Source organism: Siphateles boraxobius, unplaced genomic scaffold, assembly GCF_051911475.1.
Source record: "Siphateles boraxobius isolate OS27281-9 unplaced genomic scaffold, OSU_SipBor_1 24, whole genome shotgun sequence".
In the NCBI taxonomy this organism is placed as follows: Eukaryota; Metazoa; Chordata; class Actinopteri; order Cypriniformes; family Leuciscidae; genus Siphateles; species Siphateles boraxobius.
The window spans coordinates 18186128-18202395 of record NW_027508855.1 but is presented as its reverse complement, the minus strand read 5'-3'; the positions used below and the strand labels follow the sequence as shown (position 1 = coordinate 18202395).

Sequence of the window (16268 nt, the reverse complement as noted above, 5' to 3'; positions counted from 1 at the left end):
TTTTATTCTGTGAAGTGTTCGGGAGAACTCTTAGGGATAAACCACCAGCCACATCCTGTTTCCCCCTCAATGTTTGTTGAGATATTAGCTTGCCTTTTTTGTGATTAAACACTGTGTCTAAAAATATCCTCACTTTTGCCCGTTTGCAATTTCCTTTTAATGTCTCCACAATGTTCTTTTTCTAAAATGTGAGCTATCGTTTTACAAAATTGCTCAAGCTCTGAGTCAGTGTTGCCCTGAGGAGTTAGCTTTGAAGCTAATTAAAACGTTTGATATTTTCAGAAGCACAGGCGGGATGAATGCATGTGCGGGGCAGGACGTCCTGATATTACGTGTCCCCAAGCAGCCCATCAGGTGTAGCTGTGTGGATTTCACTAATTTCACTAACGTATTTCTGTCTATATGCAGGTGGAATGGCTGAAGAACGAAGAGATTATCGATCCTGCAGACGATCGGAATTTCTACATCACCATCGATCATAACCTGATCATCAAACAGGCACGGCTTTCCGACACCGCTAACTACACATGTGTTGCTAAGAACATCGTTGCTAAGAGGCGTAGCACCACGGCTACAGTGATTGTCTATGGTGAGTATGGCGTTCATGCACAATCTGGTTTAAATGTGCTGAGATGCACTGAAGGTTTCAACGGAGATAAAGTGTTTTAGGTCATTTAGTGAAGAACTACGAGCCCGAGTATGAGAATCCCATTGTGAGGTAAAGACTTAAAGTAACGGGCTATAGTCCAGATAAATAACCTTTATTTATACAGCGATTATCAATTATTAAATTAGATCATTTCATCTATAAAGCAGTTCTGCAGAAAAACAGTGGTGTTTTTGTCCAGCTCAGTTCAGTTCTCATACAACAGTGTCAGTACAGTCAGATCAATAATATTGTTGAATATTAAGTGTCTCCAACTAAGCAAGCCAGAGGCGATAGTGGCAAGGAACCAAAACTCCATTGGTGACAGAATTGAGAAAAAACCTTGAGAGAAACCAGGCTCATGCAGGAAGCCAGTTTTCCTCTGGCCAACAAACCAACACAGTGTGATTATGATTCATGCAGCATCACAAGTCAGAAATCAGATTGTGGATTTGTAGCATTTAGATATTCATTCAGTTCCTTTTGCTTGAAGATCGATTTATGATGCCAGTATGGAGTCGAAGCTGGTCAAAGGTTTGTGCTTAGGCCTTGTCTGGTTCTTGTGGTCTCTGCTGAGGATCTGTGCTGATGGCTGTCGTATTGACAAGGTTTTCACAGTGGATTGTCTAGTAAACACGGTCTCTGCTGACATTCAGGGCTGCGTTGTGGTCATGTTTAGGTGCAGGTCCGCCATCTGATCTGGATACGGCCCGGATACGGCTGACTAAATCATGCGTTGAGGTCGTGTTTAGGTGCAGGTCCATCATCTTATCTGTACACGACCCGGATACAGCTGAGTTTATCATGCGTTGTGGTCATGTTTTGGTGCAGGTCCACCATCTTATCTGGATATGGTCCGGATACGGCTGAGTACTGTACATCATGCATTCTGGTCGTGTTTAGGTGCAGGTTCACCATCTTATCTGGATACGGGCCGGATACGGCTAAGTTTATCATGCGTTGTGGTCGTGTTTAGGTGCAGGTCCATCATCTTATCTGTATACGGCCCGGATACGGCTGACTAAATCATGCGTTGAGTTCGAGTTTAGGTGCAGGTCCATCATCTTATCTGTATACGGCCCGGATACGGCTGACTAAATCATGCGTTGTGGTCATGTTTAGGTGCAGGTCCACCATCTTATCTGGATATGGTCCGGATACGGCTGAGTTTATCATGCTTTGTGGTCGTGTTTTGGTGCAGGTCCACCATCTTATCTGGGTACGGGCCGGATACGGCTAAGTTTATCATGCGTTGTGGTCGTGTTTAGGTGCAGGTCCATCATCTTATCTGTATACAGCCCGGATACGGCTGACTAAATCATGCGTTGAGGTTGTGTTTAGGTGCAGGTCCATCATCTTATCTGTATACGGCCCGGATACGGCTGACTAAATCATATGTTGTGGTCATGTTTAGGTGCAGGTCCACCATCTTATCTGGATATGGTCCGGATACGGCTGAGTACTGTACATCATGCATTCTGGTCGTGTTTAGGTACAGGTTCACCATCTTATCTGGATACGGGCCGGATATGGCTGAGTACTGTACATCATGCATTCTGGTCGTGTTTAGGTGCAGGTTCACCATCTCATCTGGATACGGGGCGGATACGGCTAAGTTTATCGTGCGTTGTGGTCCTGTTTAGGTGCATGTCCATCATCTTATCTGTATACAGCCCGGATACGGCTGACTAAATCATGCGTTGAGGTCGTGTTTAGGTGCAGGTCCATCATCTTATCTGTATACAGCCCGGATACGGCTGACTAAATCATGCGTTTTGGTCATGTTTAGGTGCAGGTCCACCATCTTATCTGGATATGGTCCGGATTCGGCTGAGTACTGTACACCATGCATTCTGGTCGTGTTTAGGTGCAGTTCCACCATCTTATCTGGATACGGACCGGATACGGCTAAGTTTATCATGCGTTGTGGTCGTGTTTAGGTGCAGGTCCATCATCTTATCTGTATACGGCCCGGATACGGCTGACTAAATCATGCGTTGAGGTCGTGTTTAGGTGCAGGTCCACCATCTTATCTGGATATGTTCCGGATACGGCTGAGTACTGTACATCATGCATTCTGGTCGTGTTTAGGTGCAGGTTCACCATCTTATCTGGATATGGCCCGGATACGGCTGAGTTTGTCATGCTTTGTGGTCGTGTTTTGGTGCAGCTCCACCATCTTATCTGGATACGGGCCGGATACGGCTAAGTTTATCATGCGTTGTGGTCGTGTTTAGGTGCAGGTCCATCATCTTATCTGTATACAGCCCGGATACGGCTGACTAAATCATGCGTTGTGGTCATGTTTAGGTGCAGGTCCATCATCTTGTCTGTACACGACCCGGATACAGCTGAGTTTATCATGCGTTATGGTCATGTTTAGGTGCAGTTCCACCATCTTATCTGGATACGGGCCGGATACGGTTGGTGCAGGTCCACCATCTTATTTGGATACGGCTGAGTTTATCATGCTTTGTGGTCTATTTAGGTGCAGGTCCTCCATCTTATCTGGATACGGCCCGGATACGGCTGAGTTTATCATGCTTTGTGTTCGTGTTTATGTGCAGGTCCACCATCTTATCTGGATACGGCCCGAATACGGCTGAGCTTATCATGCGTTGTGGTCGTATTTAGGTGTAGGTCCACCATCTTATCTGGATACAGATGGATACGGCTGACTACACTACAGTAACCTCTGGACAAACAGAGAGCCTAATATTAGCGTAGATGCCATTCTTCTTACGATGTAACAAGTACATCGGGTGTTATGGGAAGTGTTCCCGGCTCCGGCTGACCTAGTTTATGCAGCATAAAAATCATTTAACTGATGTGAATTATAGTAATGTGTTTTCTGTGTATGCCAGGTTAAAGAGATTCAAAATTGTTTTTATTCTGGATTATAGTATGGTCTACACTAGGGTTTCCAAACTGGGGTTCATAAGTAATTTAATAATTAATTAAAATAAACTGTGAAATAAATGTAAAATTGAATTGATTTACATAAAAATTATATTTAATTGATTCTTATAGCGAAATAAATTCATATTTAATTTTAAAATGAGTAGAAAATAAAAAAAATATATATAAATGGGAAATAAAATCAATGGAAACAAATCACAAATGTTTTATTTGTTTTCCTGCATGTAACTGACATCAGAGAACATGCACAAGCAAATGTTTTTTTTTGTTTTTTTATATTAACCTAAAACTGACATACACTTCACACAATTTATGTTCTCAACCACACATATGGATTTTTGATGTTTCATTTGTGTGTTATTTATTTATTTTTATATATATATATATATATATATATATATATATATATATATATATATATATTTATTTATTTATTTTCAATTAAATATACATTTATTTTGCAGTATTTATCAATTTAATATTATTTTTATGTAAATGAATTGATTTTTACATTTATTATACAGTTTTAATGTTGGGATCATATACAACATTTTTGTTACTTTTGTGACATTTGCATTCTAATGCTATGACGAAATAGCTTTGAACTTTTGACTATCTGCATATACGTCACCAGAGAGAAGCCTGTTGTTTTCAACATTACAAGGTCAAAAAGAAAATTAAACATTTAACATTATGCACAGATTGACTGTTCACAATAAGATCTATAATTTGCATTTAGAAAATAGATAGAATTTTGTAAATCATGCTTACTTTAAAAGGAAAAAACATTTTTTTAACCAGTGACTTATGAGCAATCGAGGTTTTTTTTGGCAGACTGGACCACGGTCAATTGGGAGAAGAGCTTTCATGAAATTAATTAAAAAGTTTCCAGCTTGTAATTATAAGTTTGACAAAGACATGAATAAACCTTTTTTACTAGCTGGAAACTCGTAATTACTGTAATTTCAGCATGGTGTGAACGCATCATTACAGTGCTTGCAATTTTTTCTTCTTCTCCTTTTCACCACCTTTCAGCAATTTATCTAACAAAAACTGCTTGTACAAACTCCATTCAAATGTTGTTTTGTATCTAATTTTCTTATGTGCTATCCTTCCTTTTTGCCAATATATCTATCTTTATACTAAAACTTTATATAGAAAAAAAAATCTACTTGACTTAACTCTCCCTAAACCTTGACGGGAAGTGAAAAACCTCATTCAATTTTCACAGATTGAAATGAGTTTCACTGTTAAGTATATTTTTGTAGCACATGTAAAATTATAGCTTGACCTCCTGTGGTGGACGAATGAGATCTTCTGATGTTTAAGTACCTCCTTTCACTTGCCCTTTGTTTAAAAACTGATTTTTTAAAAGAATCAAGCCTTGATTTGTAGAAAGTGCTTTCACCTCTTTTATGCTGCGTTTCCTTCAGTACTTTCCATTGTACTTGATATTCCTCATAATAACAGCTCCAGCTGTGATAAATTGCTATATGGTGTGTTCAAATGTTTTAGGGGTGATTCATAGTCCAGGTTCATGTACAGAACTCTGCAGAAGAGAAAGAAAAGAAAAGAAAACAAAAAGAAGAGAAAACTTCAGAATAATGTCACAGAGTTCATTCATGAAGTTGTGTGAACAACACACGGCATCCGTGTAGAACCGAGCACATGCGCACTTTGGTCAGAGTGATAATTATGAGATTAAGGTGTTTACATGCATGTTTATTGTGATTATTGCAATTTATCTGTTTTTTTCTCTCTCAACAACTTGTGCTGTATTATTAATAAGTGCATATTTACAAATGGGACTTTTTGGACCAGTAAAACAAGTATATTGTGTTTTAATCACTGTTATAATTATGAGGTGGTCCTTGGAAAAATGCACACCCTATATACTATACACAACAAACACACAGTCATGCAAACAAGTTCTCAATGTGAAAAAGTCTGGGCGCCACCCGCTGATTATCACTCTGACAGGATCTGTGTGAGTGTGTGCATGTGTTTTCAGCATCTGTCACACGTGTCACTGCACTTGCACACGTATCAATTACTCCTGCATCTGTAAAACACTCAGTCGGAGAGTTGAGCACGTCTCTCTCGCACTGCTGAGCGTTTAATGGCATGTCATCCTTATGAAAGATAGAAAATGGTCTGTTTTTGCATCTGAAACACAGAGCCACCCTCTTTCTTGACCTAGATTCCTAGAGCATGAAATCTGTTGTACTCCAAACTTTTTGCAGTTGTGATCTCCAGTGAAGCAGTCAGTAGTTCTAATATTTCCGTTTCGTCCTCCTGACAGATGATATTGTTGTGCAGATGCTACGGTGAATATGTGAGAATGTTGCTCTGAAAGTTTCTGATGTGCCGGACCAGTTTTGGCAAAAATGGCCTGATGTTTTCTGAATTCATTGAACCTGTAAATGTTTTAGCATGAACAATGCAGAATGAACAATCACAGATGAGATCTCTTTAATATCTCGATTGTTTATCGAATGAAATAAAATGGAGAACAATTGGAGAAGTATCTGGAAATATCATTTTTAAACAGTTTGCTACTTGCTCTTGCTAGTCGGTCATGGTTGTTACCGGGGGAACGGTGTTCCTTGTATTAAAGCTCCAGTAGGTAACTTTTGTAAACAAATATTTGTTAAAACTGTCATTATGTCCTGAAAGTAGAATATGAGACAGATAATCTGTGAAAAAAATCAAGCTCCTCTGGCTCCTCCCTGTGGTCCTACTGCCATTTGCAGAAATACACCGCTCCCGGTCAGAAACAACCAATCAGAGCCAGGAGGATTGTTTTAGAAGTGTCAATCACGCTCGTGTACGCACTGATCACCCCTCTCTTGCACAGCGCGAGCACGTACCGTCGTTCGTGACTCTCCTGTTCAAACTCGTTCATCCAAATGAACAAATCTTTTTCCGAGTCATTTCGTTCATTCAACGAACGAAATGACTCAATTCAATTCAATTCAATTCAAATTTATTTGTATAGCGCTTTTCACAATACACATTGTCTCAAAGCAGCTTTACAGAAAGTGCATTTCGGAAATGTACATAGAAAAATACAGTTAGTTAATCATGTATTAATTTATGGCATAACATATCGCCGGCTTTGAGTCGTCTCTTCACAGGCGTCGAGTCGTCTCTTCACAGGCGTTGGGGCATCTGAAGTCTCCGTGAGAGGCTGGATACAAACTGGAGCTGACGAACGCTATTTACCTCGGGACTAGCGTCCCGAGATAACAGCAGAAAGGCAGATGGGAAATAATTAGCATAGCTGATGTTCGAAAAAAGATTTGTTCATTTTGAACGAGTCTTTTTCGGAGTCATTTCGTTCATTCAACGAACGAATGACTCGAAAAAAGATTCGTTCATTTGGATGAACGAGTTCGAACAGGATCACGAACGGGCATCACAGAACAGAGCAAGGCGAGCATTTGTGCTTATAAAACTTAAAGTTTTTTATTTATTTTTGAAATGACCGATCGTTTCATTTGATAAGACCCTTATTCATCGTCTGGTATCGTTTAAAACCCTTTTAAGCTGCACTGAAACTGTCATTTGGTCCTCGAAACGTTTGTGTCCTATTGAAGTCCATTATATGGAAAAAAAGCCTGGAATGTTTTCATCATAAACCTTAATTTCTTTTCGACTGAAGAAAGAAAGACATGGACATCTTGGATGGGGTGAGTAAATTATCAGCAAAAGTTTTTTTAAAAGTGAACTAATACTTTAACGTTATCTTAGTAGCTATAACTTATAGAAAGAGTGCAACCTTATAAAGTTACATGTATTGCAAAATACATAATGATTTGAGGACCAAGTTTGTAGTCAAAGTATGGGCAGGCCATAGTCAATGTAATGTTTGTCAGCATATTGTTAATGTTTCGTCCCTATTAGTGAATGTTCCATAACTGTTTATAATCCGCCGTCATCGGTGGTCCTGCTTACTAGCCTGCGCGTTCACGGCAGGCTCCGCTGTGGGGGAGGAGCTGTGGAGGGAGGACTGTAGCGTAGCAGAGAGCAAGGGGGTTGGACCTGTAAGTTGTGCTTGTTCAAATTTTCAGGCTAAGTCAACATTTTCTCAAAACTCCCTACTGCAGCTTTAAGAGCATTTGATCGGACAGAATTTTGTAGTGCAAGATAAGTCATCAATTATTTTGGTCTGTTTTCCTGATAGAGAAAGAAAGCAGCACGACCGTTTTCAAGATGTTTCATAATATTACTGCATTTTTAATCAAATAAATGCAGCCTTGGTGAGCAATAAGAGACGTCTTTCAAAAACTTTACCGACCCTAAACTTTTGAATGTTAGTATATCTACTTGTATCTGCTAGTGTATATCTCTTCAAACTTCTTAAAGGGATAGTTCACCCAAAAATGAAAATTCTGTCATCATTTACTCACCCTCAAGTTGTCAGTAACCAAACAGTTGATGGGCCCCGTAGTATTTTTTTCCCCATATATGGAAGTCAAAGGTGTCAATCAACTGTTTGGTTACTGAAATTATCCAAAACATATCTTTTGTGTTCAGCAGAAGAATGAATTCATAGAGGTTCGGAACAACTTGAGGGTGGATAAATGATGACAGAATTTTCATTTTTGGGTGTACTATCCCTTTAAGTAAAAAAAAAAAATTGTTTTAGTTTTGAACAAAGCTTTGTCAGGCCAACATTGCAGGACTGTCTCAACGACCTTTAATTGTTTAGATAAAAAATGTTAAATTATTTTATTTGAATTTAAAGTAACACCAGGTAACTTTTCAACCTTCATAATATATTTCCAAGTCTCTTGTGATGGTACATCGACTTACAATAGGTTGAAAGACACGTCTGCCATAGCCTGACGGGGTCTGTAGCGTTTTTAATCATACTTTTAAACTTCGGGTTTCGGGTAGTAACCGGTTGAACAAAGAGAACTACAAAACTCGACTGCTTTACGGCATATACGTCACTTCCACCACCACCCCCACTTCCTTAAAATCGCAGGGCTGTCAAGTGTCATGCAGTGTGAGAAATACTATGTGCGGCGGGAGAGCGTGACAAAAGACCGAAATGAGTGACTGTCAGGCTCTCCCGCCGCACATTGTATTTCTCACGCTGAAAAACTATTTGTAATATATTTAATATGCCGCAGCGCCCAAAACTCTGGCCGCGCCGCTCTCACTGTGGAACAGGCATGAATTCAAGCACGTCTCCTCTGGTGTTGTTCGTCTGGTGTTGTTAGCCAATCAGAAAATAGCACTATTGTATCTGGGTAACATTTAACGCAACAACCAATGACACCCCGTAGTCTGGGGTGTTTTTTTGTCTGCCTGACTATGTTACGGAAGCTATCTTATCCTCCGTTTATCTTCATGAATCAGGTAATGATTTTCTGTCTTGCCTCAAGCTATAATGCAAATCGATTTGTAAAATTTGCAGATTTATTTATGGTAGCTTGATATTATAATATTGACGATATATGGTTATTATCTACCACTCAAACATTGCATTGAAGTATCATATAGATTCAGTAAAAAGGTAACCAATAGACTAGGCTACTATAATGACACTGGCTTGTAAACGTGATCATCGCGATCATTTGTCGTTAGAAAAAAAATAAAACCCATGAAATTATATTCATATGACATGCTGAAATATATGCCACTGTACCTGGGATGAAGACATTTCACACGTGATGCAAGCAGAACACCTGCATGTGACCTCCTCCTACAGTGTTCAGGGCTATCATGGTTGTCAACAAATGCACGATGACAGAGTTTACGACAGTAGTAGAGGACAATACTGTTTCCCAACTGTAGGGGGACCCCGAGAGCAAAAGTTACCTGGTGTTACTTTAAATTCATTTAATTCTACTTTCATTCTGGTTTGAATTGCAATTCCACTTCCTCAATTCAAATTCAAGAACTGAATTGGAATTTAATAGGGATTCTCAATGGTTTACACTTGGATATAATAAAATTGACTTGGTTTTACCTTTACAAATCAGTCCAATGGTTGGTAGATCCCTTGTTTGGATGCATCAGTCTGAGGTAGAGCAGTGATTGCTGTAAGTGCAGTTTCATCCCTCGTAGGGTTTTGGCTGCTTTGGTGTCCTTCCCTGTTTTCATTGGTAATCTTCACTGATTAAAGGTCTCTCGAAGCGAGACTGTGTGTGTTTGTGTGTGTGTGTGTGTGTGTGTGTGTTTGCGTGTGTGTGTGTGTGCGTGTGTGTGTGTGTGCGTGCGTGCGTGCGTGCGTGCGTGCGTGTGTGTGTGTGTGTGTGTGTGTGTGTGTGCGCGTGTGTGTGTGTGGGTGGGCATGTCTTAGATGGTATCTGATGCTTAAGAAATGATTTTTCTCTGGTGCTTGTTCCTGTCATCCTCTCCTCCTCATCAAAGTGGATTTAGTGACTCAGTGTTTTGGGGTTTGGTCTTTCTGAGCGATGTCACGCTTGAGATCAGCCTGCTAATACTGGGCGATGAGTTAGCTTTGGCTAAAAAAAAACCATCATTGTTGCTCTATAGCTTTAAAGGGCTAGTTCACCCCAAAAAAATTAAATTCAGAAATAATTTACTCATTTACATTTAGCTATTTTGCATATACTCATCCTCTCATTATGTTCCAAGCCTGTAAGACTTGTATATATTTTTTTTTTTGGTGAACTATTCCTTTAAGGATTTGAACAAACCCCAAACAATTTTGGCATCCTTTGCCAGCCAGGCAGGTGTGTTGAGTGGGGAGTCTTTGCATGGCTGAGAATTACACGTTAACTTCACAAAATGTTAAAATCCAGACTGTGGTTGAAACCTTTTTTAAATTTTCAGAGAGAGAGAGAGAGAGAGGGTGAGCGAGAGAGCGAGAGGGGGAGAGAGAGAGCGAGAGAGGGGGAGAGAGGGAGAGAGAGAGGGGGGGCGAGAGAGAGAGCAAGTGAGAGAGGGGGGGGGAGAGAGGGAGAGAGAGAGAGGGGGGAGAGCGAGAGAGAGCGAGAGAGAGAGAGAGAGGGGGAAGAGAGAGAGAGGGAGAGAGAGAGAGGGGGGGGAGCGAGAGAGAGAGAGAGAGAGAGAGAGAGAGAGAGGGGGGGGAGAGAGAGAGGGAGAGAGAGGGAGAGAGAGAGAGGGGGGAGCGAGAGAGAGAGCGAGAGAGAGAGCGAGAGAGAGAGCAAGAGAGAGAGCAAGAGAGAGAGAGAGACAGAGAGAGAGAGGGGGGGGGGCAGTGGTGGAATGTAACGAAGTACAAATACTTTGTTACTTTACTTAAGTAAATTTTCCACATATCTGTACTTTACTTAAGTAGAATCAATAGTGCATACTTTTTACTTTTACTTTCTTACATTATAATTCAATTATTATACTTTCTACTCCACTACATTTCTACAACGTTCTGTTATATTTGTTACATTTTCTGATCAGTTTTCCCCCTGCCAAAACGTCTTCCTGACCGTCCGTCCGTTGCACGTTTGTCTCACCAAGTTTGGTTGCCATAGATATTAGAGATGTCTGGTTCGTGAACGAATCGTTCTTTTGAACCGATTCTTTTTAGTGAACCGGTCGAACCAGTAAACTAAATCGGACTGAATCGTTCGAAACAGTTCGCGTCTTGCGTCACCGCTGATCCACAAGTTACTAAGGCCCTGTCCCAAATGGCACACTCCGGACTTGTGGACTTCCTCAGAGTCCACACTTCGGTGACGTCATGTAGTGCAGACCTATAGGGCCCTTAGCGCGAGTCCGCGAGGGCGCATTGAGAGGTATTTTTGGGACAGACTCGATCGTCACACCGGAAACAGGAAGAAGGTCTCAGCTCAGACGTCGAAGCTGAATAAACTTAAAGGTCATCTCATCAGTCCCTTTATTAGAAAAATATCACAAATATCATTAAAAAAAATTACAGTCTTTAGCATCGAGAACAGGATTTATTTTATTTTCCCAAATCTTAGGTCCATGTGAACTACACAGCCTGCTTAAACAGTTCTATAATTGTATATGCCACCTGGGCATTAGAATAAATGTCATGGTTGTGTAAATGATCAACACATTTGTACATAATAATGCATAATGTTCAATTTTAACACAAAATTAAAATGTAAATGAATTTAAGAAAAATGTATAGGTTTCAATATTCATACTACGTTTATATGACTCATACCCCTTTTCCACCAAAGCATTTTGAGAGCCGGTTCGGAGCCGGTGCCTACTCGCGAACCAGTTCTTTGTGTTTCGACAGCCAAAGAACCAGTTCTCGGCCAGGAAAACTGGTTCCAAAGCGTCACCATCTCTTTGCTGGACTAGAACCAGAGAACCGTTCTTTTACCACGTCATGCTTACGTGCTTACGGCGGGGGCTGGGGGCGGGTTTAGATGTGTTCTAAACATCTTTTCTGACCGCAAAGCCAGGAGAAACATTTGCAGAAACACGATGTAGTCCGCCATTGTAATTGTTATGCTTGAAGTTGATGCAAGCGTTTCTATCTTTTTTTATTTTTAAATTTTTTTTATTGAAAACATTATGTAAGCAAAGAAGAAAACAGTCACAATATAGAACAAATAAACGAATAGAAAAAAAAGACACAAGACAGGGGTACTTAACTAATCAGAAAAGATTACATATCAAAGGAAAAGATGTTGTTGCGCAGTATGTTTTTAAAGCCTTCTTGGTACACAAGTTAGAGATAATCCCAAAGTAATGTTGTACTTGCAAGCGTTTCTAGCTAAGACGTATAGCGACGTACACAGTGACATAACGACGTCGTTCGCTGGGCGCTCTAGTCAGTGGAAAAACAAACAGGTTCTGAGAAGGTTCGAAACTCCGAACCAACTTTGAACCAGCACCAGTTCAGAACCAGTTCTTTTTTGGTGAAAAAGGGGTATCAGTAAAGCCAAGACATTCGGTTCTATTTATGTAATGAATCATAATGCGATCGTATTATTTAACACGCTATTATTATGTTTGAGATATCAACCACTGGTCGATAATGTTTGTATAAACTGTAAGTAACAACTGGTAAAATGTACACCTATATCATAAAGCGTACTCGGTTACTAACGTAACCTCGGTTCTCTTTAGAGAGTATCTCTCGTACTGCGTAATATCTTACGCTATGGGGAAAACCTCTTTTCCACGATATATTGAAGCCAAAAATTATCCTTAATTTTGAATTAATGTAAAATGCTGTGCAGCAGCATGCAGATATAAGCAAGACGGCTTACGCGCCTATTGGCTGCCCTGCGGCAACAGCAGCAGCCTATCGAGAGTGGCCCTGCGTGACACATATCCAATGGGGGCATTTCGCGCCCACTTCGTCACGTCCTGCCAGAAAGGGAGTGGTCTCGCCCTATAAATATAGCTCGATTAGGCTGGTACACTGATTTTCATCTCTTCAGCGAAGCATCACGCATTGCTGGATCCAGAGTGAGAAGCCACGCCGTCTGAGAAAAAGAACACAGCGGGACGAGCCTTTGAGTATGAAGTCGCTGGCATCGCCGCCTTTAGCCGCCGTACCTGCTACGCTTTCCGGCGTCATATCCTTTTCAAGTGTGTGTGTGTGTTCGCCGCTGCGACACACATTTTTTCACTGTCTCTCCCTCTCTCATAAAAGAGCTGCGTCTTTTTCAAGATGCATAGATCCTATGTTTTCCCCATAGCGTAAGATATTACGCAGTACGAGAGATACTCTCGTAAGAGAACCATGTTAACAGTCCGTGAGCGAAATCTCCTCCCATTCGTTTTCTGATTGGCATTTCGCAAGGATTCCTGGGTAGTTAAAGTGCGTGGAGCCTGCATCTATGTGGGCTTTGCGGAAGACCGCTTCAAGGGTACAAAGGTGAGCACACTTCAGAGCGTTAAAATGCAAAATGGGACCGCCTGCGGACTCTTAGACTCGGCGAGCACGCGCAATTTAAGTCCACGAGACCGAAAGTCCGCATGAAGTGCGCCATTTGGGACAGGGCCTAAAGTTACTCTCTTTCAGACATGCCTGACAGTCCCTCTGACTCGAAATAAACCAAAATCCCGGAGTATATTTTACCCCAGTAAATTCAAAAGTTAACTGAAGAGACTTCTTGTGCTGAGAGAAGTGATGAGCACGAGCAGCTGATACTGAGCATGCGCGCACCGGTACAGCACGTTTATTTCGGACGTGTTACCAGATGAGCTGATCTTGTTATGCAAGTACTTTTACTTTTAATACTTAAAGTACATTTAAAATCAGGTACTTTTTTTTACTTAAGTAGGGTTGTCATTGTGGTACTTTTACTTTTCCTAAAGTAAATTTGTCACTGGTTATTACTTTTACTGAAGTACTGAGATTCAGTACTTCCTCCACCACTCAGGGGGGGAGAGAGAGAGAGAGAGAGAGAGAGAGAGAGAGAGAGAGAGAGAGAGGTCCTCAAATGAGGGCGCTGGAATGAGAACTCTTTGGCTGTATGGCCTCATATAACTCTGAAATGAGAAAGATGGCAAGGAAAGGGAGGAATCTCCTTACAGCTAATCTACTTCCTCCCATGAACCCAAACTCACACACACACAGCTGTGGAAAGTGTGTGAGGGGAGTGCGGTAAGTTAATAGCAGCAGAGGGAGTGACAGAGTTTAAGAGTTTAAGAGCTTCTGTGTCTTTCTCCGGAAGACTCGGACGGGAAGAGCATCACCTCTTAACAACAGAAGAGTTAAACACTCGATGTGTGTGTGTGTGTGCATGTGCGTGTGTTTGAGAAAGTAAAAGGATCCGTCTTCTAGAATTTAAACTCTCACATACCAAACACAGCTGCTCACAGCACACACTGCAAAAATATATCTTCTTACTCGGTGTCTTTTGTCTTTTGTTCTCCAGTACAAATATATAAGCATTCTTAAACATTCTTACTTGATATCTACGCTGACTTATGGTATTACGCCTTGTTTTCTGAAAGTTGTATCAAAAGTTTACATACTTAAAAAATATCTGGTAATCAGTTTAATTCAAAGTGAAAACACATTATTTTTCTTACCACATTTGCAGTAATTTAATAGTATTTAATAAATGAAATAATATTTATATATGTAATTAAAATAATAATAAATTAGTAAAAGCAATTATATATATATATATATATATATATATATATATATAGAGAGAGAGAGAGAGAGAGAGAGAGAGAGAGAGAGAGAGAGAAAGTATTTTTTGTTTGTCATTTATTACCTCATCAATATTGTATTTTCTATGCTAAGTGTATAGTCTGCTTTTCTCTAGGGAACAGGTGTGCAATGCATGAAAAATCTTTCCTTGTCTTGTAGTAAGAGTACAGAAAGTGTTTTATTACATTTATATTTCTTCATTTAGTAGACGCTTTTCAAGGTGACTTAGAAAAGATGCAAAATTCAATGAAAATGAAAATATCTGTGATAAATCATATGGAGTCTACAATATTAACAGTGCCGGAGAATAAGTGCAAAACAATTCAGAGAAAGAGTTTCTTTATTTTAAACAACAGCACGTGGATTTCAGATGAAAGAGTTTACAGAGGAGTCGTGTTTCCACACAGATGAACCCCAGGTTTTTTGGGAACAATTTAAATAAACTCTTTGAAATCAGCAGTAAAAGGAATATTACCTGCAGTGACTGACTATATACGAGTAAGGGATAATGTACAGGCAGTCGTTCATTATCGCAAAATAATGAGTTTATTTTGCAGTGTAATATTACCGTGCAAATAACCAGGCTGCTTACCAAATAAAAAAGCAAATAGACATGAAATATTGATTTGGGCTGAAATGATTATGTGAGAAGAAAGTGAATGTGAGGTCTGAATCTAGCACAGCTGATTGTGTCCGTGTGTTTGTTTCTGTAGTGAACGGAGGCTGGTCCACATGGACCGAGTGGTCGACGTGTAACAGTCGCTGTGGGCGGGGCCTTCAGAAACGAACCCGTAGCTGCACCAATCCTGCGCCTCTGAACGGGGGATCGCCCTGTGATGGACAGGCCATCCAAAAAATCTCCTGCACATCAGTGTGCACAGGTAACAAGACGCCACGTTTCATTCGACATGAACAGAAATGAGACAGAAGTGCATTTGTGTACCAAGACCATTCAACTGAGACAAAACATGAGTCGTGAAATTGTAAAAATGCATATCACGTGACATTAGCACAAGCCTTATTTTTGTTTGTGTTTTTGTTGTTACCCTGACCATCATCAATAATTCTGCATGAAAGTCCTCTAAATGAGATTGTGTTTGTCATTTATGACAAGATAACTTCAACATGGCTGACAAAAGTGGTGAAACTTAACTTAGTTTGTAATGGAAAGATTCATCAAAAATTCATCATTGTTAAAAAATTTGAATGATTATATTCTTTGAAGTATATCAATTATAGTGTTTTGAAGTAAAAAGTTTTTTTTAATTTTTTTATAAAAACATGCTTTTTACTTAGTGTTATATATATATAGTGACATATCAAACAGTATTAAAAATGTCAAAAAGATTTCAAAAGATTCAAATATAAAAAAAGGATCTATACATTTTTATCTGACATCACAATAATATGATGTCACAATTATCATAACAACAGTGCCATTATTTATATTCTATTATTGTATTTATTAATATTTTGAATTAGCTTTTATTTGTTCTATTTTCAGTTTTCATTTGAGTTTTATTTTAAGTTTTAGTAATTTTGTTTGTTTTTATATTTCTTTTATTTTTCTGTTCTTTTATTTAATAATTTTTTTGTCAGTTTTGT

The 16268-nt window shown here is 39.7% G+C and overlaps 1 protein-coding gene across 4 annotated transcripts in view; it reads left to right on the top strand.

Moving 5' to 3' along the window:
* The window catches only part of unc5ca (unc-5 netrin receptor Ca), a 147508-nt gene that overhangs the window by 95822 nt on the left and 35418 nt on the right, over positions 1-16268 (top strand). For all 4 annotated transcript variants that reach the window (XM_077241771.1, XM_077241769.1, XM_077241770.1 and 1 more), the window contains exons 5-6: positions 409-589; positions 15377-15544. In XM_077241771.1, the coding sequence (XP_077097886.1) occupies positions 409-589; positions 15377-15544 (349 nt within the window). The remainder of the gene's footprint in view (positions 1-408; positions 590-15376; positions 15545-16268) is intronic.